Source organism: Pseudorasbora parva, chromosome 1 (assembly GCF_024679245.1).
Source record: "Pseudorasbora parva isolate DD20220531a chromosome 1, ASM2467924v1, whole genome shotgun sequence".
Classification (NCBI taxonomy): domain Eukaryota; kingdom Metazoa; phylum Chordata; class Actinopteri; order Cypriniformes; family Gobionidae; genus Pseudorasbora; species Pseudorasbora parva.
The window spans coordinates 39685803-39698862 of NC_090172.1; the positions used below are offsets into that span (position 1 = coordinate 39685803).

Genomic DNA, 13060 nt, shown 5'->3' on the forward strand with positions numbered 1-13060 from the left:
TAACGCCCATTTCACACATCCTTCTGCAGTCTGTATGCGGTGTGTATGCGATGCAGGAGCAGCACGAGCTGTTGTGCCTTCACATTTGCAGCGTTTGCAGCGCGTAATTGATGCGCGGCTATATACCACAAACACAGCCTTTATTCATTATTTTTATTTAAAATTTAAAAGTTGTTAGGCTACTGAACATGGCTTGTCATCATTGCAATTCACTCTTATACAGTCTTTCATAGATGACACGTTTAAAAGCACTAATATAAACAACGTTATATTCAATTCCTTTATTCCAATTCCTTTATATTTATATAGCCTTTAGATTTATATATTATGTTACTTACACAACACAAGTGGCAAAACATTTAAACATATGTTATAGTCAATGTTAAAATAACCGTACAATAGACAAAAAATCTTGTCTTTTATTTAGCAAATCTTTCTTCTTCGTTTTTGTTTTTGTTGGTTTAACAAGAAATCCAGCAGGTCATAAAGAACTTTGTTTTTCCATCTCCAAGAAAGGAGGAAGGACGAGTGCTATCCATCTCCTTATTTAGCTAAATGCCTGGTATGATGTTGTTTTCTTCGCTTTACCCGAGGCAAAAAGCCATGGTGACTTTGAAACAGAGTAGAATTGTAAATTCTATTCAAATTAGATGCAAATTCAAATCATATGCATCTGTGGTGAAATTACTAGATTTTCCTGTCAATACATGTTTATTATATGTCACTTTAATTCAGTGCATCCAGCACAGCAAAAAAAAAACAGACTCTGTATACGGACCGATCCAGGAACGTATCGCCGGAACGCATCCCCATGCAAAACGTGTGCAAACTGTAATCCGTTAACATGGGTAAAAAATAAAAAAACGCACCGCAAGTCATACACAGTATGTGTGAAACGGGTGTGAGGTGCTGTGCAATATCTGCATGTGTTGAATGCCTTCGCAACATGAACTATCCCTTTAACCTTATTTTGTTTCAGTTAGTTGCCTTGGCATTATTTTGCATTTTTAAAAGGAATAGTTCCCCCAAAAATGAAAATTTGATGTGTATCTGCTTATCCCCAGGGCATCCAATATGTAGGTGTGTTTTTATCTTCAGTAGAACACAAATGGAAGATTTTTAACTGGATTTTTAAAATGATAAACACTCAAAAATGAAAATTCTGTCATCATTTACTCACCCTCAAGTTGTTCCAAACCTGTATGAGTTTATTTCTTCTTCTGAACCCAAAAGAAGATATTTTGAAGAATGTTTGTAACAAAGCAGGTAGAGTAACCATTGACTACCATAGTGTTTTCCCCCTACTATGACAGTCAATGGTTGCTCGATCTGCTTGATAACGAATATTCGTTAAAATATCTTCTTTTGGGTTCAGAAGAAGAAATAAACTCATACAGGTTTGGAACAACTTGAGGGTGAGTAAATGATGACAGAATTTTCATTTTTGGGTGAACTATCCCTTTAAGTACTAAAATCATTCAAACGAAAAATGAAATAAAATAAAATAAAAAATAAATTAAGCTAAATATAAATATTACCAAAACAAAAACAAAATCCCCCCAAACAAATGACTAAAACATGAAAATATAAATATTTTTATTTTAAAACTAATTACATTTTTGGAGGGTGAAATGTGACTTGGGTATGTCTTTGTGAGATCCACAAATTTACATTCACTGTGAGAGGGCATAAGTACGCTCATCCTCTCTGAGCAGAAGCCTGCAGTGCATTCATTCAGTTCTTTAGTGAAAAGGCTGTGGTTTAAGTATTATCATTATAATGACAACATGGAGGTGCCATTTTCTTTTGACTTGCAATGTCTGACTGTACGTGTTTAGGCTTAAAACCATGTAAGACAAAAGAGGAAATTACTTTCCTTGTAACATTACAGAGATGAGCGACATCCTGAGTCTGCATTATCAAACACTAAAATGTTTGAATGAATTAAAAATATAATGCAAGGGGCAAGTGAAATCTTTTCTGACAATAAACTAGTCCCACACTGGCTTGCATAGATGAGCATTACAGGTCAATAAATTCAGCGAGACCATCACTTTTTACCTCATCCTTCTATTAAACAACATCTCAGTGATTCCTCACTCGCTGCACTCTTACATACGAAGACCATCTGGAGTAGAAAGGACTGTCTCACACACACTGGGCTGTACTGTCTGCTGTGCCTCAGGCTGCATCACAGGGCTGATGCTCACAGCTCCGCTGTCACTTTCTGCACTGCTGGCAGCTGTGATTGCCTGCAGGGCTCTGATCCAGACAATAGATTGTCAATATTATGTTTGTCACCCAATGTGTGTCAGTGAGCTCATACAGCGCCCAGTAAGGTCAGAGAAAATTAATTCATTCAACACGCGCTTGACTCACTTTAGATGTTTATTTTGAAGTGAAACCTTTTAGTCACACAGAAGTGAAAACGCTTTAATTCTACTGGATACTTTCTTGAGTTGAACTCACACAGAACTTATATTATTTGGATATATTCAGCAAAGATATTATTAGACATTATTCAGCAAAAACTGCATTAAATTATTTAAAAGTGGCCGTAAAGATTTTTGCATTGACACAAATGATTTATATTTCAAATTAAAGACCTTCTTTTGTACTTTCTATAATCAAAGCATCCTGGGATGAAAATAACATTACAAAAAATGTTATCACAACATTTTTAAAGGGGGGGTGAAACACTCAGTTTCAGTCAGTGTCATGTCAATCTTGAGTACCTATAGAGTAGCATTGCATCCTGCATATCTCCGAAAAGTCTTTATTTTTTTAATAATTATATAAGAAAGATGCGCTGTTCCGAGTCTTTCCGGAAAAAGCCGAGCGGGTGGGGGCGTCGTGTGAGCGGAGCTAAATAATGACGTGTGCGCGTCGCTGTTATTGGGTTGAGTCGAGTGCGTCGTAAAGCTGTGTCATCCCTAACAGTGGGAAAAAACTTTATTCAAAATAAAAATATGGCTTTTAATCAGATACAGCCATACATCTATGATCCGGAATCAAACCCAGAGGCTGCAGTTGAACAGGAGCAGCAGCAAAAACGACTAGAGCAGGACGTCTCTATGTGGTACAAGTTATACACTAACTATATAATATGCTTAGCGACTTGTGTTATTTACATATTTATACTTGAATTATATCGTCATATTTTTGTCTTTGAAGGTGTACATGTGAGAAGTGCAGTTGTGCACGTGTGTGTGTGTGTTTACGCATGGTTTACGTAGACAATTGTAACGTTATTAAGCGGACTGGTTTTGCACGGCAGGCTAAGTGTTTACATAGAAAGACACGGAATAGTAGCGCATTTGAATGAAGAAGCGTGCTTATTTAGTTCAACATATTTCCCCACTCTTTGTGTATTGTTGTTTGGAGTGCTTTTACAATACACAAACATAAAGTTACACATATAGTGGCCAGCTAAACAAATGTACACGCACTACACATCGCATGCTCCATTGATCAATTTCTATATATAGTAATATATATAGTAACTATACGTGATCATGTTTGGGCTACTTGATGAGCATAGGCAAAAACACAGACATTTGAAGCAGTCTAACTCACCGCCCGCGGTTCTAACGTTGGGACTGCTCCATCCTTCAGCATTAGGCGATCGGAAAATCCGGCGTCGAGCTGGGCCTTGTTTATGAAACAGTCGGCACCGAAATGCAGCGAACAGATATAAACATTTGCGCAACTCAGTTGCTGATCCAGAAAAGCAAATTCCATCCACTGTTGCCTTAACGCGGGGTTTTTGGGGAATCTGTGCAGGACTGTCTTGGTCTGGCAACCAAAAACGCACTTTTTTGGTGACATTGTTATGTGCACATCACCTGTGCAGCGCAGCCTACGAGCCAGCGCTTTGATGGGCGTAGCCTGTTACTTTCGCTCTCTCCCTCTCTCGCTCTTCCGGTAGAATTGTCCGTAAGGCCCATACAAGGAAATTCCGCCCCCATTAACGTCAAAGGGGACGCATGATCGCAAAAAACTTGCCGAAACTTATGACTAACCGGAAGTAGTATTTTTGACAAAGAAATACTCCCATCAAACGTCCACCTTAACTTTTGAAACTTTGTCCATGTTTAGTATGGGATTCCAAGTCTTTAACAGTGTAAAAAGATCAGTATGCATGAAACAGCATTTCACCCCCCCTTTAAACATTTCAACATTGATAATTAGAAGAAATGTTTCTTGAACACCAAATCTACATATTAGAATGATTTCTGAAGGATCATGTGACACTGAAGACTAGAGTAATGATGCTGAAAATTCAGCTTTGACATCTTGGGAATAAATAACATTTATGAAAAAAATATATTTTCAGGTCTTCTATGACTGACTGACTGATAGACCGACATACAGACAAAAATACACAAGCATAGATACATACATACTGTACATGCATACATGTTGTCCTGCTGTACTATAAATAGAGTCTTGTGTCCTGTGGGTTCCCGTTCAATCTCAGCTGTCATAGCACACATTGTGTCTGATGACCACAATCCACATTGGCCATTTCATTAGCCATGCTTGGACCAGTTGCTAGGCAACATGGTCAAACAGTCACGTTCTAAATCTGGGATGAGCTGGTCTGTCATTGAAGAAGCACTGGAGTAAAGCATGTGGTCACTCACGAATCACAGAAAAACAAGACAGAGGCTCTGTACAGTCTCAATCACACACACATACACACCCACGAATACACGCACGCACACACACACACAAGTGCACACACGCACATTGTTTTCATGTTGTATGGGAACTTTCCATAGACCTTTTGATTTTTATACGGTACAAACTGTATATTTTTTCTCTCTACACTAACCCTATCCTTAAACCTAACCATCACAGAAAACTATCTGCTGCATTTTGACATTTTTAAAGAACATCACTTATATGATTTATGAGCCGTTTTCTTCATGGGGACAAAAAAATGTCCCAACAAGAATTTCTTTGTGGGGACAATTTGTCCCCATACCTTAGGGTTTTCCAGGCCACACACATGCATACACATCTGTAATACACATCTGTAAACTGTTATACACAGAATACACAACCATGAGTGCTGAGTCTAATCAAAAGCATGAAAATTCATGCAGAAGAATGGGCGTGAAAGAACGGGTGGGTTGAATAAGCATTCATGTATGCCATTCAGATGACACCAGTGATTTCCACAAGTGTCATCACACACATTAACACAACGACACAAAGACTCTGTCTGCTGTGCTGAATACCGAAAAGGATAAATGTGAGATATGTCAGAGACTGATCTAGGAACAGGCAGTTGTAAATGAAGCCAGATTTTGATTAATACACAATCATTACACAAATATACGGACAACTTTTTGTCAATACGCCAACAGACGGCAGGAGAGAGCTTGGATGAGTTCACCATGCCAACAGGGCAAGAGGTCTGGATGTATGGATGATCTGATGAGTCAGGAAAGAGCACTATGATTATGCTAATGATAAAATCTGATAGCGGTCAGCCAACAAGACCATCTGTCCCTGCTGGGGCTCGGGGGGAACACTGAAGAGAGACCGAAGTGTTCAACACTCACCCAGTGCCACAGAGGAAAAACACAATGGTCTGATCACAAAGACAATCATGCATGTGTGTGTGTGTGTGTGTGTGTGTGTGTGTGTGTGTGTGTGTGTGTGTGTGTTTGTTTGCCTGACATCATTGCCAGTCAGGGATTTCCGTAATAGCTGGTGCTTTAGAAACACTGTAGGCTTTTCAGAGGAACTCTAGACTGATGGAAAAAAATACATCAAACTGTACTCCATTACTATCACTTAACACTACTTAAAACAGATATAATTATAGGTTTTGATACAAAGTATCTGATAATTCTAAAGTTTTTCTCATTGTTAAAAATAGGACAGGATTTATTTCACTAAAAATCTTTCTGACTCTAAGGATTATCTCTTCTGACTAAAGGAAGATAACGGTTCTTGATCAGTGGCTGTTTCAACATCCAACCGAGGTCATTTAAACACTAGAGGACATGATAGGTGTGTTTGACTTGAAACGGCACTCTGCATACCGTTCAGTGTATGACATCAAAGTTCCGCAAGAGCGTTTTGAAAGCACACAGAGCCGACTGCTCTCTAATCACTCTTGCAGTACTTTTATATCATACACAGCGCCGCTTTAAGTGTTCAATAAAATAGGTTTTCACAACCTAGGGGTCATGACCCCCACCAGAGGTCGCCAGAGCTACTTTGAGGGTCTCCAAGCTTAATTTATTATAGGGAAACTACATTTAGACTAAACTAAATTTGAAACTAACCAAAATTAAATTCTGTTTTTACAATGGAAGAATATGTTTCGCATGAACAACCTATTAAATATATGACTTCAGGGTTTACCTGACAAAAGGTATAAAAACTACTGCAATGAAACTAGATAAATACAGTTAGAAAAATACAGAAAAAGAAGAAAAGTAGTATATAAAATATGTATACATATAATACTAAAATCTACTGAAGGATGGATACAACTAACACACATCTAATCTGAACTGGCTAAAATGCACTGCTGAGACATAGGTTAGAATGATCACATATTTATGAATTAATGCATCAACGTAATAATTCAGAGCAATTGAAACACCTTACAATTAGAAAGCAGTACAAGTGAGTAATCACCCATTATCCATAATACATATTTTAATCTAGAAAAGCCTCAAACAATCCATTAAATATAATTAAAGGGATACTTCATCCAAAAATAAATTCTGTCATCATTTACTCATCACTCTCATGTTGCTACAAACCTGTGTGATTTCTTTCTCTTGTCGAAAATATATTAAAACTAAATGGGGTTCAGACAATATTTCACCCATTTTTCTTGTTGTATAAAGGAAAAACACTGTTCTTCTATTGTGTTTCACAGAATAAAATTATACAGGTTTGGAATGACATGAGTGTTAATAAATCATTTTGAGTAACTTAGTCCTATACTAAACCATCAAAAATCAAAAAAACCCTTCTAACAAATCTCTAAATCTAAAACTTATCTCAACTTTTCACTGTGTTGCACGCACTACAATACAGCTCAATACCAAGAGAACTAAGAATTGTCATCTGATGTAAAAAAAATGATTACAAACTGAGCCTATGTAGTAAAAATAAAAATGGAAATACACAGAACAGTCAGGTGAGTTTAATGCCGGACCTCCCTATACACAAAGTAAGCAAGCTGCAAAGGGCACCCTGTGACCACTTACCTTGTCAAAGAACTCATAGAGTCGAACAGTCTTGTCAATTTTATCCTTGCTGTCCTCCACTCGCTGGGAAAAATCCTGTAGATGGACCCAGAATGAGCGTACTTTCACCTCGTACACCTGCAGCTCTGCAGAAGAGACGTCTTCCCACTTTTCTAAGCGCTTTAGGAGAGCTTCACCGCTCTTACAGTGCTCCTAAACACACACACACACACACACACGAAATGTTAAAAACTTTTATGAAAGCAGAGGGTGTGACTGACCTGAGGTGACTGCATTTAAACAGTGACAAATGCTCTTGAAGCTTGTGTTGATACAATTAAGCAAATGTTTGACTCCTGCAGTAAAATATTATCTCTCAGTCCAAATAAAAAACGTATAAAAGGCATTTGACGACAAAGTATGTGGACAACCCCAACCCCAAATGCAGATGCTGTGGCAGAGGGTGTAAAGTGTGGTGTAAAACATGTTTAAGAGTTGACATACATATGCAGCTACGTAAAATTCTCTGAAGACAGTCTTTTTATGATGTAACTGCTCCAAGGAATCTTCCAGTTCACTCAGCGTCTGCAGTCGAGACTCTCCCACCTCCTCTATCCACTGACTGACCTAAGGGACAACATATACAACAATCAATTAATCTGGCTAGTTTCCAACGTTAAGACCTGTTAACACCAGGAACGGCAATTATAAAAATAACTATAACAATATATTACTGTCCACACCAATGCATGAAACGTTCTGTTTATTATAAGCAATTATTAGTTATCCTTAGGGTTTTTTTTGTGTATAATTTGGCATTTACTCTGTTAGTTTCACCCAGCATGACTCGTAACATATTTATGCTTTTCATTCTTTGTGACAGAGGACTTTGTCAGTAGACTGAAACATGAGCACACGAACACATCAATCAAGTGCATGTCATCTGATACAGATGCTATGGTGTTTACATTTACAAGTTTACATTTTCTCATGATGTACATGAATGTTTGCGTGTGAATGAATGTTTGCGCCATCTTTTCTGCCTGCTGGGCACAATCATCAATTAAGACGAAATGTGAATAAATGTGAGTAACAATGAATAAATCACCAAAGCAGTGTTGCAGCTGTTTGTGAGTGAGTGTGCAGCACTTCAATGCAATATTCCCTATTTTTTAAGTGTAATAGGTAAATTCACTAGAAAAACCATTGCTAAGAATAAGCCTTGAAGACGTACAAACTGCCCAGATGTTTAGTTAAAAAATCTGCTCATGCAAATGCTTCTATTTTGCAGTCTTTACAATTAAAATTTTAGTATTTCTCAGTAGAACTCTTAATCTCTCAAAACGAATGCATTTATTTATTTAATGATTTCATTTATTAAATGATGAATTTATTTTCTAAATGTAATTTTATTTATTTTTCACTTTTTCTTAGTTTAATAATAAAACTTTTTTTATTTTATATTATGAGAAGTGGTCACATTAACATGACATAAAAAAAGACAATAAATAGTATAGTATCTACGTAGTATAGTGCAAAACCTTAGTCCTCACCTCTCTGAATCCCTCCTCCAGGGTCTTAAACTCCATAATGAATTCCAGCTCCTGTGTGCATTTGTTGGACAGCATCACCAGCCTGTGAACCAGCTCGTCCACTTGGTTATACAGATGTCCTGCATTCTCGATGGCATCTCTGAAACACACACCAAGAAGATTTCTCTAGCATATTAAATTTAGTCTACATATTGTCTGTTTCTATTCCCTGAGAGAAACTCCAAGAATCTGTGCTGTGCAGAAAACACTGACTGCAGGACTCACATCTCATTGGTTGAGACAGCCTCATAGTGTGTATCGATTGGACGAGGCTTTGAATGTATTTGATTGGGCACATTTGTTTGACAGTTTTATCTGGCAATGGGAGACAGTATGGAGAAGTGCTGGAGTTTGTGTGTGTGTGTGTGTGTGTGTGTGTGTGTGTGTGTGTGTGTGTGTGTGTGTGTGTGTGTGTGTGTGTGTGTGTGTGTGTGTGTGTGTGTGTGTGTGTGTGTGTGTGTGTGTGAGAAAAAAAAAAAAAAAAGAGTGTAAATGAAAGAAACAACAAGTTATTGACCGTACACTGTGTGCATGTGCATATACATATGTCAAGGAATTGTATTTCTTTTAATGCATAATTGCAAGGAAATGTGAAAAATGATGCATTTTTGTGTATCTGTGCGAATATCCAATGCTGTGATACACAGTGACAGAGCACACTGTGCACAACAGAAGAGGTTGATGTCTAATGGATGACTTCATCACTGCTGTAGTTCACTTACACAATACTGTATTGTGCTCTAGTCGAACATTTATACATTTCCTCTAAGCGATATGCCAACTAAGAGTCTCTGATCCATACACAACATCAACGTCAATATTAAAAACTATTTTGAGTGCCATATTTCCATTTTGACTGCCAAAAGACTTGTCAAAGCAAGCAAGACTTATTAATGCAGACAGACATGAGGCACATGTACAACAACACAGCCAAAAAAATGTGCCCCCTGCTGTTAGATACACATGTATGCAAACACATATTCCCATGGTTTTTAAAAGTCACCTAGACTTTTTCTACTTGTTTGCTTTTGAGTTTGATAGACCTATTCACACAGCAACAACAACAAAAACCTATTCCTTTAAAGGTATTGGTTGATTTAAATTCAGTGTTGGAAATAATTTGTGTTACACACAATGAGAGGCATGAGGGGCAAATCAGGGACATCAGAGTCAGTTCAAAACCCACCAATTATTCACAGCGCACACCCAGAGCAAACACAGGTTAACACAGCATGAAGGATATATCAAAGACATTCCGGCGAGAGAGAACGACAAAAGAGTGAGTGAGAGAGATAAGAGTCTAAGACGGATGTATGAAAAATCAGAAGCCTTCCTTACCAGCTCAATTCTGTCATAGTACTGTTGATTAATTGTGTTAGGTAGAGAGAAGATGAATAAACATATGTGATGAAATCCATTTCTATATGGTATTACTATATAGATCCCTGGCATCTCTAATAATCATAAGATTAAGAATAAGTCAACAATAATCACTGATAAAAATGTAGCCAATTAACTATTGTTATTAAATCAACAACAACAACATCATTTAATTTATTCATATTTACCGGGCATGAACTTTTATTAGTGATGTTGTTGACGATTACTAATATTTATGATGATTATTATTAGTAGTATTATTACTCTATGTTATATTGTTTTACAAGAACTATTGAAAAGAGAGAGAAAAAGGAGATAGAATTTCCTGTTTATGAACATTTGAAACATAAATTAGAACCACCAGTAAGTAAAAGCACAATCATTCCATTCAGTAAAAAAGCAAGGAGTTATAGTTCACGTTTAGGACCCAAAGGAAGTGTGAAAAAGACTATACAAAAAGACACAGTCTAGAAAGATTGTGTGTGAAGGGAAAAAGTCTGTTTAAAGAACACAGAAAAATGTGGATTTGTTCACTATTGTTGAGCACTTTAGACTCAGTCACACCTGTGAGATTGAGCCCTTTATGTGTCTGTCAGCATCCAGGTGACGTGCTTGTGTGTGAGCAGCTCAGACAGCTTAGGTTTCATTTTGGCATTTGTTAAACAGCAAATGAGCAACTTGAAGAACACGCATAGCCTTTAAACTATAATTTCACCTAATATGAAAGGAACAAAAGGGAAGGAGATGACAAGATGGACAATAAATCAGGTTACAGAACCAGAGAGGCTGGCTTAGAAGCACTGCATATTCATTTATTTAAGGAAGTCTATGGAAAAAGTCTATGGGTCTTTATAACCAAAGACTGTCACAAACACCGGGCTTGAGTGTTTGCACCCGAGCAGCAGGCTTTAAAATGGCCCTTGAGTAAGCCAGCGCAGACATGCCTGTGTGTTTTAACCCAAGTCAAACAGGAAGCAGCACTAGAGCGCTGTTTCATCCAAACTACCATGTTATCAGAGACGGACACATGCGCATACTGGTGTCTGTTTAGCTGTGAGATTATGTGTGAATGTTTCAGGATGAAATGATTGTGTGCAGATAAAGACATTTCTCTTGGCTCAGCTGAGGGAAATAACATTCACACTCCCTCAACCTCCAGATGAACCCAGCCCTAATCATCAGAGGCATGAACATGCTCTCCCACGCTAGTAACACTCTCTCTCTCTCTCTCTCTCTCTCTCTCTCATTATCCCTCTTTTGTTTGTCATTCTCAAACTCTCTTAACATGTCTCATAATTATATAATTCAATACTGCCTATTTAGGCATCATCCTTAATGAAATGAACCTTCATAGAAAGCAACTGCACAGGAGACTCAACTCACACATTATCTCAATTTGTGCATTAATATGCATATTATATAAAAACTTTATGCGAAATAGTTACTAGTATTTTTTTTTTATAAATAACTTTTTAATAATAAATGAATCACATGTATACTACCTATTTATATTTTGGAAAGAATTTTATTTCTCAAGGATGCATTCAATTGATTACAAATCAAATCAAATAAATTATATGTTATCTTAAATTGTAATAATATTTTCACAGTATTAATGTTTTTACAGCACAACATAAAACATTAAAAAAATCATATTGACCCCAAACATTTGAATGTTAGTGTTAAATCAACATTTATCTTGGATTTATTTTTCCATTGATCTTATTGCAGTGCATTCTGGGATTGTCATTACTGCAAAAGTCATGCCAAGCTGCCTGACCGAAATGTGTTATCTTAGGTGGTGGCATAAGTTCCCTACCTTTAGGAATACCTATCACTCACTAGGTTTTGGAACACATTGGCCCTCATTTATCAAAAGTGCGTACACCAAATTTCCAGCGTACACCTTGCGTACACCCAAACCCACGGTGACTTTGAGATTTATCAATATGGACGTTGGCGTACGGCACGCTCAAATCCTACGCCAGCTCAGGAGGTGGTGTACGCACGTTTGAGTTAGTGGGAAAATGCGCAGAAAAACAATTCCTAACACCACAAAACGCACTGACAAGATATGCTGTATTATGACTCACTGTTAAAAACCACAACAACAACATTCAGTGTTTATTTTTGTGCAACATGAACGCCAATGTTTAATTTGTGTGACTTTACCAAAGCGTTTGATTTGTAGGCATATGTATTCCTCCAGTCGCGAGCCTGTGCGCTTTATCTGACGTTTCAGGCCCGCCTGGCCCGGCAGCTGCGCACGGACTGGGACTAAAATAATTCAGACTGACAAAATAATAAAAATGACATTCTTCTTTTAAATAATAATAGTAATAAAATCAATAAAAACGACACTCTTCTTCCAAATAACAAGCATCATTAAGAATAATAATCATAATAATAAGAATAAGAATCTTACAAATTGTCATGTAATTATTAATGTGAATGAATCTTACTCCACATCACATCATCATCACTATTGTACACCCCAATACATGTGCCGTGATACGAAATTAAATGCTAATTGTTTCAAAACGTGCTGTAAAATAATGCATTGTGATGGTAATTTATCATCCAAACAGCTATTTAAACTGCTGGAGTGCGCTTCTCAACCTCCTAAGAGTACTCGTAATTTGGGTCCATATTTTGTTTTTGTAGGTGCCTTTAATCCCACTCTTTAAACTCCCAAATAAAACAATTTCGTTTTTTTTTTTCACTTCCCTGGTGATGGTCTCGATGGGCGCGTCTCAATCATCTCAATAGTTCAGTAGTCAGAGCACTGATCAGGGAGTCAGCCCATTGACTTATTTCCTAATCAGTGCCCTGACTAGTGGACTAGTGAGATGATTGAGCGCGCCC

At 37.3% G+C, this 13060-nt stretch overlaps 1 protein-coding gene across 6 annotated transcripts in view; it reads right to left on the bottom strand.

Annotated features, from left to right (window-relative positions):
* The window catches only part of plekhg4 (pleckstrin homology domain containing, family G (with RhoGef domain) member 4), a 104167-nt gene that overhangs the window by 23051 nt on the left and 68056 nt on the right, over positions 1 to 13060 (bottom strand). For all 6 annotated transcript variants that reach the window (XM_067440401.1, XM_067440400.1, XM_067440397.1 and 3 more), the window contains 3 exons: positions 8777 to 8915; positions 7728 to 7850; positions 7245 to 7436 (listed from right to left, as the gene is read on the bottom strand). In XM_067440401.1, coding sequence (XP_067296502.1) covers positions 7245 to 7436; positions 7728 to 7850; positions 8777 to 8915 — 454 coding nt within the window. The remainder of the gene's footprint in view (positions 1 to 7244; positions 7437 to 7727; positions 7851 to 8776; positions 8916 to 13060) is intronic.